This window comes from Ambystoma mexicanum, chromosome 11, assembly GCF_040938575.1.
Source record: "Ambystoma mexicanum isolate Mex_15411 chromosome 11, UKY_AmexF1_1, whole genome shotgun sequence".
NCBI classification, from domain to species: domain Eukaryota; kingdom Metazoa; phylum Chordata; class Amphibia; order Caudata; family Ambystomatidae; genus Ambystoma; species Ambystoma mexicanum.
In genome coordinates this window covers 1,260,165,947-1,260,185,836 of record NC_090934.1, presented here as the reverse complement: position 1 = coordinate 1,260,185,836, position 19,890 = coordinate 1,260,165,947, and the positions used below count along the sequence as shown (strand labels likewise).

The following is a 19,890-nucleotide window of genomic DNA, read 5'->3' as shown; positions in this document are numbered from 1 at the left end:
AGAATGGCAGATCTATTAGCCATGTGTCAGATGTTTGCGCAGTCGGAGAGCATGTCGGCCTGGTTGTTCCAGAGGCTTCTGGGCCTCATGGCCTCGTGTGTACTGGCTCTTCCTCTTGCTCATCTCAAGATGAGATGGACCCAGATGGCTCTTCGGAGTTCCTGGCGTCAGGCTGTGGACCCAGATTCCAAGCGGATAATGATTCCGGATTCCATGAGAGTGGACCTGGATTGGTGGTCATCTCTCAGCAACCTGTGGGGGGGCGCGGGGTTTCAGGACCCAGCCCCCACAGTGACGATCACAACGGACTCCTCCCTTCTGGGGTGGGCTGCGACGTTAGATCTTCTTCAGGTCTCGGACCTCTGGTCGCCTCAGGACAGGCTCCTGCACATAAATCACTTGGAGCTCCTGGCGATTTTCCTAGCGCTCAGGGCGTACAGACTGCTCATTGTCAACAAGGTGGTCCGCAGTCGCACGGACAACGTGGTGTCAATGTATTACATCAACAAGCAAGGGGGAACAAAGTCTCCCCCCCTCGTGGACCTGTTCATCCAGATATGGGAGTGGGCCGTGCTTCATGGTGTCTGGCTGCTTGCAGTGCACATCCGGGGCTAGCTGAATGTCACAGTGGATGCCCTCAGCCAGCGGACGGTGGTCCGCTACGAGTGGGAAGGCAGAGGTCCTCTCATGGATTTTCTTGCGTTGGGGCACACCGGAGGTGGACCTCCTCGCTACGGCGGTGAACAAGAAGCTTCCTCGGTATGCTTCCAGAGGGGGGCTGGAAGCCTCCTCTCTGGGGGATGCCCTCGACATTCCATGGCACAACATGAGAGTTTACGCCTTCCCGCCTCTGCCTCTAGTTCACTGTGTGATCTGGAAGTTGAAGAACTCGGTGAACTGTTCCCTTCTACTCGTACCCCCATGGTGGCCGGCCAGGTTTTGGTTCTCAGACTTTCAACACCTGTCGGTGTATCCGCTGATCAGATTACCAGTAACACCCGATCTTCACCAGGAGTAAATGGCTCAGGTTCTGTCATTGGTGTTTGGAGAAGAAGTTGGATCCAAGGGTGGCCACGATTGACACGGTCCTGTCCTTCGTGTCCTTCCTAGCAGAGTCAGGGGTTCATGTTCTGTCAGGCAGGACTTACCTTTCAGTGGTTTCCGCTTATCTTTCTACAGACCAGGGCTCGTATTCTCTGAGTAACCCAGTAGTTAGGAGGCACTTTGCAGGTTTGACACACCTCTACCCTCCGGTTCGTAGTCCGCACCCGCCGTGGGACCTAAATGTTGTCCTGACGGCGCTGTGCCATAAACCCTTTGAACCAATGGCTACGGAGGACCTCAAGTACTTGTCTTGGAAGGAGTCCTTTTTGGTCGCCGTTACGTCGGCAAGGAGAGTGAGTGAACTCCAGGCATTGTCGGTGGAGCATCCTTTCTTGGTCTTTCACAAGGACAAGGTAGTCCTTCGGACAAACCCGGCCTTTCTACCGAAGGTGGTGACCGAATTCCATCTGAATCAATTGATCTCCCTACCGGTCTTTTTTCCGAACCCTGCCTCTGAGGCTGAGAGGGTTCTACACTGTCTTGATGTCCGAAGAGCTCTTAAGTTCAACCTGGACAGGACTTCTGAGCTTAGGAGTTCTTCTCAACTTTTTGTGACCTTCGGTAACCCCCAGGGCAGGCAGGCGTCTAAGGCAACTATTTCTAGGTGGATCGTTGCCTGCATCACGGAGTCCTTCACCGTCCAAGGGCTGAAACCTCCTAAGGGTATTCATGCACACCTGGTGCGGGGTAAGGCAGCTGCGGTTGCTTTTCAGAAATATGTCCCCTGGGAGTCCATTGCTAGGGCAGCTACTTGGGCCTCCCCATCTGCTTTCTGTAAGCATTATTGTCTCGACATGAGCTCAAGAGCTGACGCTCAGTTTGGTCAGGCTGTACTGAAGAACCTGTTTCAGTAAGGGGTATTTCCATCCACCCATAGTTCCTGTAAGGAGTGCTTGGGAATCTCCCATAAGTATGGAGGAAAGGGGACAGGATGTAGGAGTATTACCAGGTTACTCACCGTAGTGACCACCTTACTCCTAGTCCATAGTCCCCTTTCCTCCATACGCCCGCCCGCCGTCCCCTCTAATAAGGTTCCTCTGTTATTGCTAATGGGTCTTTGACCAGGCGATAGAAAAGGACTGATGGGCATGCGTGGGGCGGAGCCAAGGTGGGCGGGGTTACGGCCGCGTGCCGGGCTCCATGCAAGAAAGAGAGGAAGGACATATTTTTGGAAAAATGTGGATGCTTTTTACAAAGTGCTCTGGTCCCGTCCCACAGGGCGGAGAGATGTCCCATAAGTATGGAGGAAAGGGGACTATGGACTAGGAGTAAGGTGGTCACGACGGTGAGTAACCTGATGATACTCACTTGCTAGACTCGGGTCTGGTTTTTAATTCCCTGAAGGTTCACTTAGCGGCACTCTCAGCCTACTCCATGTCCCAACTGAAGATGTTGTGGTGGAAATTCCAAGTTATTAAGGCTTTCATGGATGGTGTTAAGAGAATTCATCCCCCCATTTCTAACCCGGCTTCCAGATGGGACCTAAATGTGGTATTTACCAGACTTATGGGCTCTCCTTTTGAGCCTATGCATAAAGCGAATCTCAAAGCTCTTACTTAAAAGACTGCCTTCCTAGTGGCAGTCACCTCGATAAGGAGAGTCAGTGAACTACAGGCCCTTTCAATTCTAGACCCTTTCGTTAAAATTCAGAGATAAGGTGGTTCTGTGCACTCACCCTCAGTTTGCGCCCACATTTATTTCTAAGTTCCATGTGAACCAGTCAATACAACTGGCAACTTTCTTCCAGAACTCCACTAACTTGGCGGAAAGAAGCCTACACACACTGGATGTGCGCAGGGCTGTTATGTACTACCTGGAAATAACTAAACCACTAAGGAAGACAAACCAGTTTTTCGTCTCAGTGGCAGCTGGTAGAGAAGGGGATCCTGTCTCTAAATAAGCCATCTCAAGGTGGATTGTCAGTTCCTTCACACTCTGCTACACTATTGCCAAGAGAGATCTGCCCTTCAAGCCTAGAGCACACTCTACTCTGGGCACTGGGGCTTCCATAGCATTCATTGCAAAAGTTCCTCTCGAGTCCATTTGCAAAGCGGCAACCTGTAGTTCTGTACACACCTATACAAAACACTAGTGCCTAGATACTCACTCTAGGGCTGATTCTCAGGTGGGTCAAGCAGTACTAAGACATATTTTCCCTACTGTTCCTTCTCATGTCCCACCTCCAACTCCGGGTACTGCTCGGTAGTCTATGGTCTAGGTTAATTCTAAGCAGATTAAGAAGCATCAGAAGACATGCATTACTTACCGTAATAGCATTTCTGATGATTGTATCTGCTTAGATTCACGTGCGCCCACCCTTCTTCCCCGCTCGGATGGAAGGAACATAGACATTTTACTACTTCTTCTCTCTTATGACTCACTCACGATAGTCATAAGGCTCCCTCATGGCGGACAAAATACAATCGGAGGGACCTCGACGCATGAGGGATTTTGGGTACACTACACATCACGTTAGGGATTGTGTTACAGGCACGCCCATGTCGACGTCCCCTTTCGATCCTCGAAAGACAAGATGCAATACTCCGCCGTTACCACTAGATGTCAGACTATATGCACAGCATGTGAATCTAAGCAGATACAATCATCAGAAATTATATTACGGTAAGTAATGCATGTCATATTCTGTGTAGGTAAGTATGTTCTCTACAGGTTATAGTTAAGTAAACCTTTTAATACAAAGTCTTTTGATGTTCAGAAGCTATGAATCTACCAGTTAGGGTCGGAGGAATACCCAAAGGTCAAATGGGTTCTTCTTTTACCGAGGTTGGTTGTAGCTATCTTTCACAACAAATCTGGCTTTCTGCCACCTGGTGACGTACCTAAGGATCCTAAGAGCTTCAGTATATATTCCCTTTCACGCCCAATCCCTGCCGGAACCTGTGTACAACCCTCTGTCATAGTTTTGAGTACTTTGTACAACCCTCTGTCATAGTTTTGAGTACTTGCTTCGATCCGTAGTCTGTTTCTGGGTTTTACCTTGCACTCCTAATGCATTGTGGTTCATGTAGCCTTTAACTTTCTCAAACCCTGCCTAGACTGTGCCCTAGAGGTGTACTCTTGTTGTATAGCACCGTGGCCACTGAATCCATCAATGTCCTTTCACAAACATTGCCTTGACTAGACCCAGCAGGACATGCTTTAATTACAGCACCTGGCTCATTGAATTCACCTGTGTGCCTGGTTAGCATGAAACTCACTGTAGATCCTCTGTCACGTATGATTTTCCCCTCACAGTTCCCCAACCTCCTTCTACCCAGCTAGCCTCTGTTGGATTGAAAATCCCCTTTTACCCACTTTCTTTGCGCCATGAACTTGTTGCTGACTTTGTTGTGATACTCTGTCTATTTTCTCCAATGAGCCCTGTTAGGACTGTTTTTCTTAAGTCCACCTATTTACGACTTTATACGACTATGTCATGGGCCATACAGAACTCCAACTCTTAGCATAGGCCTGCACCACTCAAGGTAAGTAGCAATGGCAGAGCAGCCAGGCTTATCTTAGGCGCGAGAGAGGGCTGTAGGAAGATGGTACAAACAACCTGTAGCATACATATGGTCCAAAGAACGCTTATACACTCTATTATTTATTGATTGATTGATTTATAACGCGCCATAATCCAAAGGTATCAGGCGCACATATACACATGAGACAACAAAAATTACGGTACTGAGCAGCTCTACAGATGGAGGTGTAAGAGTTTATTCAAAGAGAAAAGTCTTCCGTGCTTTCCTAAAGGTTCTAATGTTTGTATCTAGCCACAGGGGTGAGTGGAGCGAATTCCAGTTTTTGGCTGAGCAGGCGGCCAAAGACCTAACCAAGTCTTTAGTCCGCTTGAAAAATTGGCAATTGACTAGCCTTAGGTTAGTTGAACGAAGTGGCTGTGACAGCTGATATCAGGGCCCTAATGGTTTGAAGTAACTCAGGGATTTCCCATATAGACATTTGTGTAATAAGGTAGCTGCTTTGAATTGGCATCTGGCTCTTACACAGAGCCAGTGTAAGCCTTGCCGATTGGTTGAGATATGCCACTTTCTCTGGATCCTTTTTATGATTCGGACAGTATCATTCTGAACCGTCTGAAGCTTCTGTAAGCTCCTTTTATCGGCACCCACCAGCAGAGCACTACAATAGTCTATTCTAGACAGAATAACCACCGGGCTATTGTAGTGCAGTCATTTTCGGTGAGGTAAGGGAGGATGTTCTTGAGACGTTTTAGCTAGTAGAGTGTGGCTCTGCGCTCAGGGTGCAAACAAGATGTATGCCAAAAGTTTTGATATTGTCCAACACGAGGATATCACATTCCTGGATAGAAACAGCCTGGTAGTCTGGGTCTAGTTTTGCTCTTGTTTGGAGAGATCCAAAGATTAAAACTCTGTTTTACCTCCATTGAGGCATCCATTTGTCTCTCATCCATAGGTCCACCATGTTATAGTTGTTTTGGAGATTTGTGTTGTCAGCAGCATGATCCCCAGAGATCTCTAGGACCAGATGGGTATTATCTGCGTAGTTGGTGAAGAACACAGCTACCTCTTGCAGGAGGCTGCAAAGCGGTCTAGCATAGATATTGAAAAGTACAGGGGACATACATGACCCCTGTGGGAACCCGCAGGTGGAGAGGGCGGGGGCTGCTGATGCTTCTCCCCAGCAGACTCTTGATAATCGCCCAGTCAGGAAAGAGTGCATCCACCTACATGTCTTTTCAGAGCAGCGACCAGTGTCTTTTAGTGTGTACAGAAGGTGCTTGTGGTCCAGGAGATCAAAAGCGGATGACAAAACCAACAGGACCAAGAGGCCGGTCTTACCCTTATCCACAATACTCAACAGGTGGGTTTGCGGATCGATGAGGGCTGTCTCAGTACTATGGGCGGTTTGAAATCCGGACTGCCTGGGGTGTAATGCATCTATAGATTCTATAAAAGTTTGGATTTGACGTGTGGCCTCCTTGACCTTCAGCTGAAAGTTGCATAATTAGGGTCTGTCCCCGTTTTTTAGGAGTGGTATGACTGTAGCATTCTTGATGCTTCTCAGGACTGAGCAAGTGCGGAAGTAAGCATTAATGAATCTTGCCAAAAACTGGGCAAAAATGTCTCTATTATCAAGATTCATTTTCAGAAGGAGAATATTATCCAGGCCAGCAAATGGGTGTATTGTGCTCAGCATCCCCGAGAAGTCCAGGCTAGTAACTGTAGCGAAATCAAACGCAGCAAATTCTGCATGTAGGGCAGTGTTGGGGATGGGGGGCTTGAAGGACAGCCACCCTGCTGTGTGAGTGACAGCTAGGCTGCGAATGAATGGGAGAAACCTGCATAAAAGGCAAGGCTTTTGTCTTGGAAGGCAGAGTCGACCACTGGACGAAGGAATCCGAAGAAGAACTTCGAAGAGACGCCTGCTGCAACTCCTGGACCGTTGCCCAGTGAAGCTCTGCTGCTGTGTGGAAGCTCCAAATTCACCTCGACTAGAGAAGACCTGGAAAGGACGACTTCTCCCCTTGGGTTGGTGGGACCAATCAATCCCAAGACTAGCTCATCTGGAAATTCTCTCAGAGCTGGCTGTACTTCCATTGCTGCTGCAGAAACCGATTGCCAGGGAGAGGAACACCAGAATCGAGTGAGTGTTTTCAAGTCAGGTCTGAGCTCCAGGAAGATCCTCTGGACTCCCAGGAAGCAGGACTGACCAAGCCTGAGCCACCCCAGATGCGAGGACAGTCCATAAAGGTACCCGAAAACCGTAGTGGTGTTATTTCAAGGGTCACAAGAAGCTGGAACCGCGAAGAGCCGCTGATCTGAAGTTTGCCCATTGCAGCTGCTGACCATCCTTTCGTAGTGCAGGAGTCCCCAGATGTCCTCCATCTTGTCCCCACAACGGAGGATCTGCAGACCTACACAGGAACAAAAGCCAGATGGAACCAATTTCTTTGAACCAAAGGTACTGTAAAACTAAGAGGTCTTACCTCTTGTTGTGTAGCCTTGCTAGTTCTCAGTGGAGACTTGTCTTGGTTGCTTTGCAGAATTGCTTGCAGTGTGGCCACTCACAAGCCTCCCAGCTTGTGGCCCTACAGTGATTTCCTTTTTACACAAAAACGTCTAAAAAAACATTGTGCAAGACTTTATCTACCTGCAAGAAGTGCTTCAGCTCACCTAGACTATTGCTCAACTAACATTGGCTGTCCTGGCTCTCTGAAAGACCCTTCTTACCTCTGATGTTGTGCTTTACCATTCCCCCAGAAAGGGTTAATATACTTTGCATTGGAGGGTTCAAAACATACTTAAATGCTTAAGAATATTTGTTAACCATTGTTTTAATCCCTATACTTCTTCTTTTGACACTAATCTCAGTATTGTTCAAATGTACCAGTGATATATTAATGTCAACAGCGTCCTGGTTATTTAAGTCACCTCAGGGTGTAGGAAGAATGTGTGTGCCATCCCAAATGGGTATTTACTGATTTAAAGAAACTGAGAGTGTGTTGTTTTGAAGTATATTTTTGTGTTACATATATATTGCTCACTTCTGAAGAAGGCTTATTCAACTGACTGTTAAATGCATGAATAATTGTTTAATCAAGAGACCTTGAGTGTAAGAGTTTATTTGAATACTTGTCACTGTGAATCTCTGTGTGATAACCCTACAGCTCACATTGACCCCTCTTGAGATAAGCCTGGCTTCTCAGTTACTCTACCAACTTGTCTAGTACATGCTTATACCAAATCTTGCTTTAACTGTTGCCAAGAGGTCAAGGCCAGTGCAGTCTCCCACAGGGTACTGACGACAATGTTGCCTAGAATTCCTCTTCTCACATCACCCAGTACCATCATTTCTGATTTTGTGGCATTTATTTTCAGGCGGTTTTTATCCATGTACCTCTGCAACAGGTTTAATCTCCTTTGAAGGCCAATCTTAGTCTGGTCCATGAGGACCAAATCATCCGCATACAGGAATTGGCCCACCTCCCTTCCGTTCAGTTTCGGTGGAAATGATATTGTGTTGTTCAAGGCCCATTTCAGATCTTCTATGAAAAAACTGAACAACATTGGAGCTATCTGGCATTGTTGTTTAAGCCTCTTTGCGGTTTCAGTTTTCTTTGAGAGGTTCCCCTGTTGGTCCAATCTGATCTGCATCTAAGTTCCAGAATACAGATCTTTAATGGCAGCCAATAGATCTTTCGGGCAGCCTCTAGCTTCCAGTTTCTTCCATAGTAGCCCCCGGTCAATACTATCAAAAGCTTCTTGTAAGTCAATTCTAGCCATATACATTTGTTGTTTCTTATGGCCCTCTTGTTTTTTTTTAATAGACAGAGTAATAATAGGTTAAAGCTGCACCCTACATCTTTCACAAATCCAGCCTGTCTGCTGTCAAAGTTCTTTGTCCTCTTGATCCATTATTTCAAGTGTTTTAAAAGTAACATTGCAAAGATTTTTCCCACAACATCGAGGAGCACGATAGGTCTATAGTTTGTTTGAAATAGGCGGTCCTCTTTCTTAAATATAGGGACCACTATCTCTGCTTTACAAGATTCTGGTACTTTTCCAATTTTCAATATTCTTTTAAATAGCATTTCACAATGTTTGACCCACTTATCCGGCGCTGCTTTTAAGAACACGTTGGAGATGCCGTCAGGATCTGGCGCCCGTGACCGACTTGCTTTTTTGATAAGTAATTCAATCTCTTCTCTCTTGAACTCCATTTTCCAACTTTGGGGAACTTTCATTTCCTCTTCCCCACCCCTTTCATTGTTATTTACAACTTCCAAATATCTTTTTAAAGTGCTGGGTCCATATTTCTTCCGAGATTGGATTTGGGAGACATGGGTCAGGAGAATGGCCTCTTTCATTTAGCAGTTGCCATAAGTTACTGCTATTTGTTTTACTAAGAGCCATTAACATCGTCTCAGCATCTTTTGGAAGGATCCTAGCTTTATGCAACCTGTGCCAGTTTTTATTTGGCTGTCTCCTTTTGCGCAGCAGCTCCTTTCTGTTTTGAGGCTTTAAGGATTTCAGGAGCCGTAGGTCTTTCCTCAAGGTTTTGTCTTTAGCTACTTCCACATCACAGGTATGGACTGCTGTGAATCTAGGTTTTTGATGCTTGGCTTTGCTTTCTGTAAAGGCTAGCAGAATTTGTTCATATTCAACCGTTTCTGGCTCCTAATGTTACCACACCGCCAGCTCTTTTATCAATACAGGGATGTCTTTCAGGAGGATATAAGTCTATTGCATCCCTTCTCTAATTCAAGCCGTTCATTCCATCATTGGGGGTTTCCTTATTTCGTTTCCGAGATGGTTACTATAATGGGCTGTGATCACTATGGTGGGCTTGCTTAACTACCAATAAAATAATATCTGGGAGTGGATTTCCAGGTACAACGAAGTAGTCCAGGGTGGCCTTCGTTATTCCATTTGACCAGGTGGGGGCAGCCGGTATGTCTCCCATGATGTTTCCGTTAAGGCGGTGGATACCTCCTAGCTCCATTTTCTTCCATCCACGCTTACCCTGACAGTTTTTTCTTTCCTTGTTATAAGTTTTAAGTTCATTGCCTTCCTGCTCTCCTGTCATACAATTTGCATTTAGATCCCCACAGATCACTATTCGAATATTTTTGTAGCTCTCTGACATCTGATCGATCCAGTCAGTTACCAGATCTATAAAGGAGGCGCCCTGAATGGTCTCTGGGTTCCAATATAAATTTAGCAGTAGTAGGAACTCAGTTTTCATCTGCTTATTTAGTTTCATTTTTATCTGTATATAAGGATTTAGGTTAATAACCTGCAGCACTTCCATATTTGATCCATTCTTTGTCATTGTTATGAGACCCGAGGAGGGTCTTGCTCGAGAGCCCCCCCTTCGCTGGATTAGGATAGACTCTGTATCCATCTAACAAAGGCAGAACTTTCAGCCAGGATCCTTCGATGCATACAATATCTAATTTTGCAATCGTTGGTAGCATCTCGTTAAAAAGATGTCTAAAATCCCAGAGTGTTCCAGCTCCTAATTTCCAGATTTAGTGGCCAACGCACCTGCTAACCAGCTGCATGAAATTGGGTCTTGAAAGGGGGACAAATTGACCCGCTTAAATGGCATCTTGACACAAATAGGGTCTGCCGTCTCCCTTCCTCGAATAGTGATCCGGATCTTTTTTAATACTTCCTTCTCTTCATGTAACACTGAGGAGAGTGGGTTGTGTTTTGATCTATTTTGTCTTGAGACTGACTGACTGCTAACATCCTGTTGTAGCTTAGGTGATCTCAGGACATCACCTGACCTCTTCACCGCAGCTAGCATACTTGTTTCTAGGGATGATCCATGCACACCATTCCCTTTTTGATACCTTTGAGGGGTCTCTCTCGTGCTTATTTCAAAGCCCAGCGAACAAAGATCGTCATTTGCATCGAACATTAAGCTAGACAATGCTGCAGGCTTCATTAATGGGGTCACCTTGTCATTTGATTTTCTCATCCGAAACCTCACAATCCTGATATCATCTGAGTATATAACTTTCAGCCGTGGTATGTGGTGCTGGAGCGTCATTAGGTTTGTCCTATTTAGAATTAGGCCATTGTCAGCTCTCAATATTCTCTTCAGTGTGATGGATCGACTCCAATCCCAGACCACATCATTTTGAATTTTTTTCCAACTTGTCAAATCTAACAAAGTTTCTCTGTGCTGAATCCCACCTTCTGTGGCTTTTTTTCTCCCTGCTTGCAGAAGGCGGTCTTATTTTGATTTTTTTAAATAACTCCTCTATTAGAGTTTCCTGGGGCTGGGGGTCAACTTCTATCTTAGCCTCGTATTTCAGTTTGTCCCTTTACTCCAACAGTCAAAAAGGGAGGGGAAATGCTGGGTGCCCCTACAGCAATAGCACCCTCTCTTCATCCGAGAAACCCTGAACCCTCCTCAGTAGGTCCCAGCCGTTCTGCTGGTCATCGTCTTCGTAAACTGACAAGTCAAGTAACTCTCGTAAGCTTTCCTCTGGCTCATCCTCCCTGTCTTCCTTACTGACGCTCCAGGCGGGGTTTCGCTTCTCAAGAGATTTAGATTGGGCCCTCCCCTCTCCATTTGTACTCCGTTGGACATAACGTGATGGTTTAGTTGCTGGAGGAACATTCAATTTTCTTAAGTAACCTCGGGAGCCGCAGTTCTTACTATGAATCAATTTCTTGATGTTTTTAGATTTAGTGACGTCTGGGGACTCCTGCACTAAGATTTGAAGGTCAATGGACCTACTCCAGATCAGCGGCACTTTGCGGTTTCAGCCACTCGCAAATAGCACCACTGCGGTTCTTGGACAATTTATGGGCTCTCCTTGCTTCTGGGGTCCAGCACTCTGTTGAGGTGGCTTAGGCTTGGATAGTCCTGCTTCAAAGGAGTCCAGTGGATCTTCCTGGAGCTCGAGTCTGGCTTAAAAACGATGCACTCGATTCTGGTCTTCCTGTCCCCTGGCACTTGGTTCCAGCCAGAGCAAAGAAGTACTGCCAGCAGGGAGAGGGGTTCCAGTCAAGTTCGTCTTGGGGTCAGTTGGTCCCACCAACCCAAGAGAAGAAGTCGTCCATTCCGGGCTTCTCCAATCAATGCGTACATTGGAGCTTCAGCACTGCTGCAGGGCTTCACTGGGCAAACCAACGGTGAAGGAGGGTGTGCAGCAAGTTTCTCTTCCAGTTTCTTCTTCAGTTCCTTCGTCCAGTGGTCGACTCTGCCTTCCTTGCAAAAGACCTCGCCTTTTATGCACGCTTCTCCCAATCATTTGCAGCCTAGCTGTCCCTCGCACAGCAGGGTGGCTGTCCTCCAAGGACAGCCAGCCAATCACCTTTGGGTCTATTCCTGTAACCAAGGAGTCTAAGCACAGGGAGTTTCGGGAACCTTCCTCGCTTCCTGCCCTGCCAGACACGCTGGAGCCAGAGGCGGATTTCACCCGTGAATCCTGCCAAAGACAAAATTAACAAAGGGACCAAACCTGGTTTGGTATGCAGAGTAAATCTCAAGAAGGACCTTGCAAACAAGAAATGGCGAAAAAAGAAGACCAGGTCATTGTGACAAAATGGGCACCCATGGGTGCAATACTGCAGCTGAGGATTCAGCCTGCGGTAAAAGCGCACAATGGTAGGACAATCAAACCACTGCCACCAGCCAATAATTGAAGTAAGGGTAACATACAAAATGTTACATGAGAAGGTAGACAAAGGGGATACTAAGTAACCCCCCAGCACTCTACATAGGATGGTGTGTGCTGCGTCTACAAAGAGAAAAAGGTAAGTAAAGTCAATTTCACTTTACTACTCTTGGAAACAGTTGTTTATCCAAGAGAAGGTATTTAAACCTTAGCCGAAATCCAAAGGACTTCTCTGTGCCACTGCACTTCAGGTGGGGTGTGTCATAATATAAAAAGATGATGCCTAAGTCCTAAAGTCCAGCAAAAGAGCGGGGGGTCTCTAAGCACAGAATTAGCACATCATTGAAAATTCTCCCTAACAGATATTAAGAGGTGATGTCTAAGTGTGAGGTAATTCAGAAGAAACATGTTTTCTCCAGCATGGGGTCTGGCATGGATTCGCATGCTCATGAATATTCCCCGTCGTCAGGCTGGGAATCCTCGGTAAAGAAAAAACCAGTATCAGTTTCGTTTCTGATCTGTCTTTCGTAGTAGTAACCAATCACTGATCTCTGCGTCATACTGACCACAGCCAATGACTGCCCTCTACCTAAGCCCCGCCTCTGGCAGCCATCTTCAGATTTTTACCGCACGTTCAAGTGTTGGGATCCTCGTGCTATTGCTCTCGAGCGTTAGTGCTATTTTTCACGTTTTTTCTCAAAAACTTCGTTTTTTCGGTCAAAAAGAGCCTCAAGCTCCACCGACTCTTCATCCGATCAACGGGGACCCGTGTCGGATTCGTCTACGCCCCTCAAGGGTGAAGATTTCGTCGAGCTACGCTTTTGGAGGACTCCAGAAGTTTCTCAGGCCCATCTCGGACATGGCCCAGGAGAAGGGAAGCTCGACGCCCGGAAAGCTGTTCAGGGTCTGCCCTGGATGTCAGCTGCAGAATGTCTTCAAGGAGGACGAACACTCCTTTTGTCTTTACTACCTACATGAGGACAAGACGCACGTGGAGAAGGACTGTGCGTTTTGCGGCAACATGTCGGAGCGAACCATGAAGGACCGCCATCAACGTCTCGCCAGTGGCTGGAAGGGAAGAGCCCGTCAGGCGAGAAGAAGAGGAAGAAATCCGAGCGGTCTTCTAAGACCTTTGAGGACGCCCCGGCGACGGGGGTCCAACACAAGGCCAAGCACCGCGAGTCCGCTGGCACCGGGAGCGCCGAACGGTCGGGCTCTACGGGCGCCAGGCAGGGCGCATCCTTCCCGGCACCATCAACCACGAGCCAACGCTCTGGTTCGGGTAAGAGGAAGGCCGAGCACCCGGCGAAGCTCCTGGAGAGGCCCCGGTCGAGCTCGAAGGCCCCATCGGAGGGAGAGCGAGGCAGTGTCCACCCCCCCCCCCCAAGGAGAAGACGGTGAGCGCACCTAAGGTGGTGAAAGCCTTAATCCATCCGGCCAAGGCCTCTATCACGACAATCGCGATCAGCCTGTGGAGGCTACACCAGTGGTGACGACCTCGGGGCTCAGAGTCTCCCTGCCACCGCGGAGGGAGTTCTCTTTTATGCCCCTCGACATGACCCCCGTAAAACCTCCGACGGAGAAGAAAAAGGGGGGGCAGGAGGTCGTCGTGGATTCGGCCTCAACCTCTGAGGAAGAGCTGATCGAGGTCTTAAGCCACGGCGTTGGCATGGAAGAAGACCAGCCCGTCGGGAGGGATCCCGACGTAGGAGACGACGATATCGTCGAGGGTGCCGACAGGGCCCCTGACCGCCCGTCGGACTCCCCTCAACCAGCGCCGCAAGACAACTCGGCGGCCATTTTGTTGGCTATACAGTCCTTATGCTCGGAGATAAGGACGAGACTGCCGTTACCACCAGCGGAGGAACCGCTCCCGACGGGGGTCCCGGAGCCAGGCCCTTCTGGGAGCCCTCCCCCTAAGAGAAGGATTCACCCTCCACCTCCTTTTCAGCCTTCGCGCCCTGTTCAGCCATCCTCCCCGTCCACGACTCGTGGGGATGATACGGGGACTGACACGGCCGCGATGGGTACGGACGACGAGGTTTACGACGAGGATCTGCCGTCGTCACCTCCCACCCGGGCTTCCCCGCCCGACGAGATTGGATCGTTTCACTCCATGATCGCCAGGGCATCCGAGCTCTTGCAGCTCTGCCCGGAGGAGAAGAAGAAGGAAGGTTTCCTTTATCAACGGCGCGAGGCCAAGAGGAAGACGGTCCTCTCCGTGCCTCTACTGGACGATATATGGGATGAGGGCCTGGCCCTCCTCAAGAACCCATCCACGACGCCGGCTAGAAGGGATCGGTACGAGAAGAAGTACCGGGTCCCGGACGCGGCCCCCTTGTGCCTCCGGGCACAGCCGACCACGGACTCCGTCGTCTCCGTGGCGGCCAGGAAGAAAGCGGGGGGGGGTGCGGCCTCCACATCGACTTCCCCGCCGGACGGCGAGGGAAAGAAATTGGATACGATGGGACACAGGGTCATCTCGTCTGCAGCGACGACGATTAAGGCGGCCAACGCCTTGGCTATCGTAGCCCGCTACGACAGGGAGCTGTGGTACAAACTGGCCCCCCTGCTGGACTTCCTACCGGACGACAAGAGGGCGGATGCCCTAGAGATCTTGCAGGAAGGTGAGGTGGCGTCGGACCACGCCATTACGATTGCGAAGGATATCGCCGACACTGGATTTCGCCAGTTGGGCAACGGCGTGTGCCTTAGGCAGCGTGGATGGCTCAAGGCTACTGACTTCCGTCAATACGTGCAGACCAGAGTCTTGGACATGCCGTTCGATGGAAACAACCTGTTTGGGAAAACAGTGGACGATTCCCTTCAAGCCATCAAAGCAGACACGGAGACGGCACGAGCTCTCGGGGTTCTCCAGCAACGGCAGCCGCCCTTTCGGAGCGGCGGAGGCAAGGGCGCCTCCAAAGGTTCCGGCGGCGGATTTTCCACCTACCGTCAAGCGGCCCGTTCGTCGTCGCAGGAAGCTTACAGGGGACGAGGCAAGTCAGGCGGACCCTGCCGTCGTCGCCAAGGAGGTCAAGGCGGCAAAGCCTCGTCGAAGCAGGACTGAACCGGCCCTGGGGTCGGGCCCCCACCGAAGCACCTCGGTGGGAGGCCGGCTGGCGGGCTTCGTCAGCGTGTGGGAGTCCATCTCCACCCTAGGGCTAGGGCGTCCAGTTGGGTGCTGGACGCCCTAGCCCAGGGCCACGCACTCGAGTTTCAAAGAAGGTGCCCGCGCGTCCCCCCGTGGCCAGGAAAGAACTTCACATCCCTCAACTTCTCTTAGAGGTAAAGGCTATGCTCAGGAAGGGCGCCATCGAACTCGTCCCAAAGAGGCTTCGGGGCTCCGGAGTTTACTCAAGATACTTCCTCGTGAAGAAGAAGACGGGAGGATGGCGTCCCATCCTGGACCTACGACGACTGAACAAATTCATCAAGGCACAGAAGTTCCGGATGGTCACCCTCCAACACGTCCTGGGTCAGCTGGAGGAGGGCGATTTCCTGTCGTCGTTGGATTTGGAGGATGCCTACTTCCATATTCCCATCCTAAAGGGACACCGAACGTTTCTCAGGTTCGTGGTCCAAGGGCGTCACTATCAGTTCAGAGCCCTTCCCTTCGGACTAAGGTCGGCACCCAGGGTGTTCACCAAGTGCCTCGCACCGGTGGCGGTGCAGCTGCGCCGAGAGGGGATCCACGTCTACCCCTACCTGGACGACTGGCTCATCCGAGCCAAGACGAGGGGGCTCGCCGTGGAGCACACGGCAAGGACCGTCCAACTTCTCACGGGCCTGGGATTCTCCGTAAACTACGCCAAGTCCCACCTGGTGCCAGCGCAAGACGCACTGTTTCTGGGAGCGAAGCTCGACACAGTGTCGCTTCTGGCCTCCCCTTCGGAGGAGAGGACGAGGGCCATTCTGGGCAAGGTGCAACGGATGCTGGTTGCAGACGCGGCCAAAGTGAGGTCCATCAAGTCCCTCCTCGGAATGATGTCTTCTTGCATTTACCTCATCCCCCTGTGCAGGCTCCGGATGCGCCCGTTGCAGGAGTTCCTGGACGCGCGCTGGATCCAGACGACGGGCAGCTTCGAGGAGAGGATCTCACTCGACGAGAGTTTCCGACGAGCGATCCGGTGGTGGGGCGCCCGCGCGCATCTGACGGCGGGCATGGACTTCCAGACCCCCATTCACCAGGAGACAGTGACCACGGATGCCTCCCTAGAAGGGTGGGGAGCGCACACCGAAAATCTGCACGCGAGAGGCCTTTGGCTCCCGACGGAGAAGTCCCTCCATATCAACGTCCTGGAGCTCCGTGCAGTGTTTTGGGCCCTCAGGTCCTTCCTTCCGTCCCTCAAGGGCAAAGTGGTGAGGATCTTCACCGACAACACCACCACCATGTTTTACATCAGGAAACAGGGCGGAACCAGGTCCCCAGCCCTGTCCAGGGAGGCCCAGGATCTGTGGCATTGGGCCGTTGCCCAAGGGATGTTTCTGGTGCCGTTTCATCTGGCAGGGATAAAAAACACCATCGCCGACTCACTCAGCAGGGAGCTGCGCTCGTGCCACGAGTGGCAACTATGACAGGATCTAGTGGACCGCCTCTTCCGACGGTGGGGCACACCCCAGATCGATCTGTTCGCGACGGTGACAAACTCCAAGTGCCGGAGGTTCGCCAGCAGGTTTCCCCAGCCGAGGAGCATGGGCGATGCTTTCTCGTTCCCCTGGGAGGGCCTGTTCCTATACGCGTTCCCACCATTGCCATTGCTGATCTGGCTCATCAACCAGCTCAAGAGGTCCCGGTGCAGGATGATCCTCATCGCACCTGCGTGGCCGAGGCAGATATGGTTCCCGGACCTTCTGGATTTGTCAGCGTCCCCGTCAATCAAGCTGCCAGTGGACGCGGATCTGCTCTCCAGGGAAGGAGGCGCCATCCTCCATCACGACCCGAAGTCGCTGAACTTGCAGGCCTGGCTCCTGCAGCGTTAGAGTTTGGAGGATACGACGTACCGGCCGACTGCAGAGAGGTTCTTGCAAAGGCCAGGGCATCCTCAACTCTTAAATGCTACGAATGGAAGAGGTTCTCTGTCTGGTGCCACGCACAGAAGATTAACCCTCTGCGGATTAGGGCTCCCCAAGTACTGCCGTACCTACTGACGCTGGCCAAAGCTGGACTGGCGCACGCGTCCATCAAGATTCATCTTGCTGCGATCTCCCGATACACCAGAACCACGGGGCGGACGTCCTTGTGGTCTCATCTTCTGGTGAAAGAGTTCATGAAGCGACTTTTCAGATCGTTCCCGCCGGTGAAGACTCCGGCCCCGGCGTGGGAGCTCAACGTGGTGCTGACCAAGCTCATGGGACCTCCGTTCGAGCCTCTGCACTCGGCCCCGTTGAAGTTCTTGTCGTGGAAAACAGCGTTTCTTGTGGCCATCACCTCCGCACAATGGGTGGGAGAGATCCAGGCCCTTTACTGCAAGGCCCCGTACTTGACTTTTCACGACACGAGGGTAGTGCTCAGGACGCACCCCTCCTTCATGCCCAAGGTGCCGTCGGACTTCCACCTCAACGAACCCTTGGTGTTGCCTGTTTTCTTCCCGTCGCCTTCGTCGTCGGCTGAGAGGACTCTGCACTCGCTGGATGTGGCTAGAGCGCTGAAGTTCTACGTGGACCGCACAAAGGGTTTTCGGAAGACGTCACAACTCTTTGTGAACTTTGGACCTGTCAATCAGGGGAAGGCTCTCTCGAAGGCTTCCATTTCCAGATGGCTCTCCAGCTGTATCATGTACTGTCATTGGTTGGCAAACCGACCCCTGCCTGGCCGTCCGAGAGCCCAGAGCGATCGCAGCTACCACGGCGTTCCTATCTGGTGTGCCCTTGCTGGACATCAGCAGGGCTGCTACGTGGAGGTCGACGCACACCTTCACGAAATTCTACTGCGTCGATCGGGATTCCAGGGAGGAGTCCAGGGTCGGCCAACCAGTGCTGCGCAACCTGTTCGCCTAAGGTGAGCCTGGTGAGGAGGTAAGATTTGCTTAATGTTGAGTTTGATGTAATGCTTAATGTTGAGCCTTTGCCACCTCCCGTGGTTGTGCATGTGTGTACTGCTATGTATTCTTTATTCATGAGCATGTGAATCCATGCCAGACCCCATGCTGGAGAAGGAACAAGTTACTTACCTGTAACTGTTGTTCTCCAGCATGGGTCTGGCATGGATTCACATGCGAACCCTCCCGCCTACCCCTCTGCGGCTCTTCACTTGGTCATACTGCCACTTCACCTGCTACCAAATCTGAAGATGGCTGCCAGAGGCGGGGCTTAGGTAGAGGGCAGTCATTGGCTGTGGTCAGTATGACGCAGAGATCAGTGATTGGTTACTACTACGAAAGACAGATCAGAAACGAAACTGATACTGGTTTTTTCTTTACCGAGGATTCACAGCCTGACGACGGGGAATATTCATGAGCATGTGAATCCATGCCAGACCCATGCTGGAGAACAACAGTTACAGGTAAGTAACTTGTTCCTTACTAATTCTGTCATTCTGTGTTTATAAATAAAGAATTACAAATATTGCATTTAAATAAAACTTCAAATTAAAGCTTGGCCGTCAGGTTTAAAATGTCACATTTTGCTCTTTCTTTCCCAATACTAGTTTCTACTCAAAGTCAATTTCTTTAAAGGCTTAAACCATTCACTGCTTTTATGTTTTCTAGCACACACACGCGCCAGTTTTATGTATCCATTCAGCCACCTGTTGGAGAGCTTATGTCACCCATTTTCATGAGCGAGAATGAGTTTAAGAAGGAGCAAGGTAAGTGCCAGGATGCAATGAATTTGCCAATCATTCAAGGGTTTTACAGTGATATTGCATGGGGTCTTTTGGGGAACCCCTCTACCTAGAATGAACACGGCCAATTAACATGTTCTATAGGAAGGTGCCCACTCATGAGGGTCTATAACCACGCTTTAGCTCACTGTAACTTTCACAGAGGAGAAATATCTATTTGCATATTAGTCTGGTCTCACCAACTTAGGCAGTCCAGCACCGAAATGCAATGCAATTCTCCTCTGAACAAGAGTACCATCAGCAACCTTGGAGACATGTTTCGGTGCTGGACTGCCTAAGTGAGTGGGGCCAGACTGATATGCAAATGGTAATTTATCCTCTGTGAAAGGTACAGTGAGCTCAACCTTTGTTGTAGACCCTCCTAAGTGGGCGCCTACCCATGGAAAAGATTATTTGGCAGTGTTCATTCTCAGTAGGTGGGCTCCCAGACCTCCTTTTGTATATATTTATTCAATCCTTTGTGATTTGGCAGCGACCTTGTTTGTTTGTTTGTTTATTCATTTGTATCAGGGCGCAGAGATTACAAGGAGATTCACAACTTAGGTTACAAAAATAAATTACAGATACATACACATGGTAAAAAATATGGAACAAGGTCAGACATAGGTAAAAACTACAAGTTGCATGGTGTACTATATTAGCAAATAGTGGCACAATCATAGTGGACTGATAGCAGGTGGTGAGGGAGGTCAGAACTTGGTGATCTGTTGATTTAACCCAGTTAATGCAGTTGTATCTGAAGTTCTGGTATGATTGATCTTCTCGGAGTGAGGGCGTTAGAGAGTTCCATAGCTAGGCCGCTTTGGGCCGCTTTGCAACC

At 49.8% G+C, this 19,890-nt stretch overlaps 1 protein-coding gene across 5 annotated transcripts in view; it reads left to right on the top strand.

Annotated features, from left to right (window-relative positions):
• AP3B2 (adaptor related protein complex 3 subunit beta 2) overlaps nt 1–19,890 on the top strand; it is a 533,172-nt gene that overhangs the window by 463,069 nt on the left and 50,213 nt on the right. For all 5 annotated transcript variants that reach the window (XM_069624707.1, XM_069624706.1, XM_069624708.1 and 2 more), the window contains exon 25: nt 18,937–19,034. In XM_069624707.1, the coding sequence (XP_069480808.1) occupies nt 18,937–19,034 (98 nt within the window). The remainder of the gene's footprint in view (nt 1–18,936; nt 19,035–19,890) is intronic.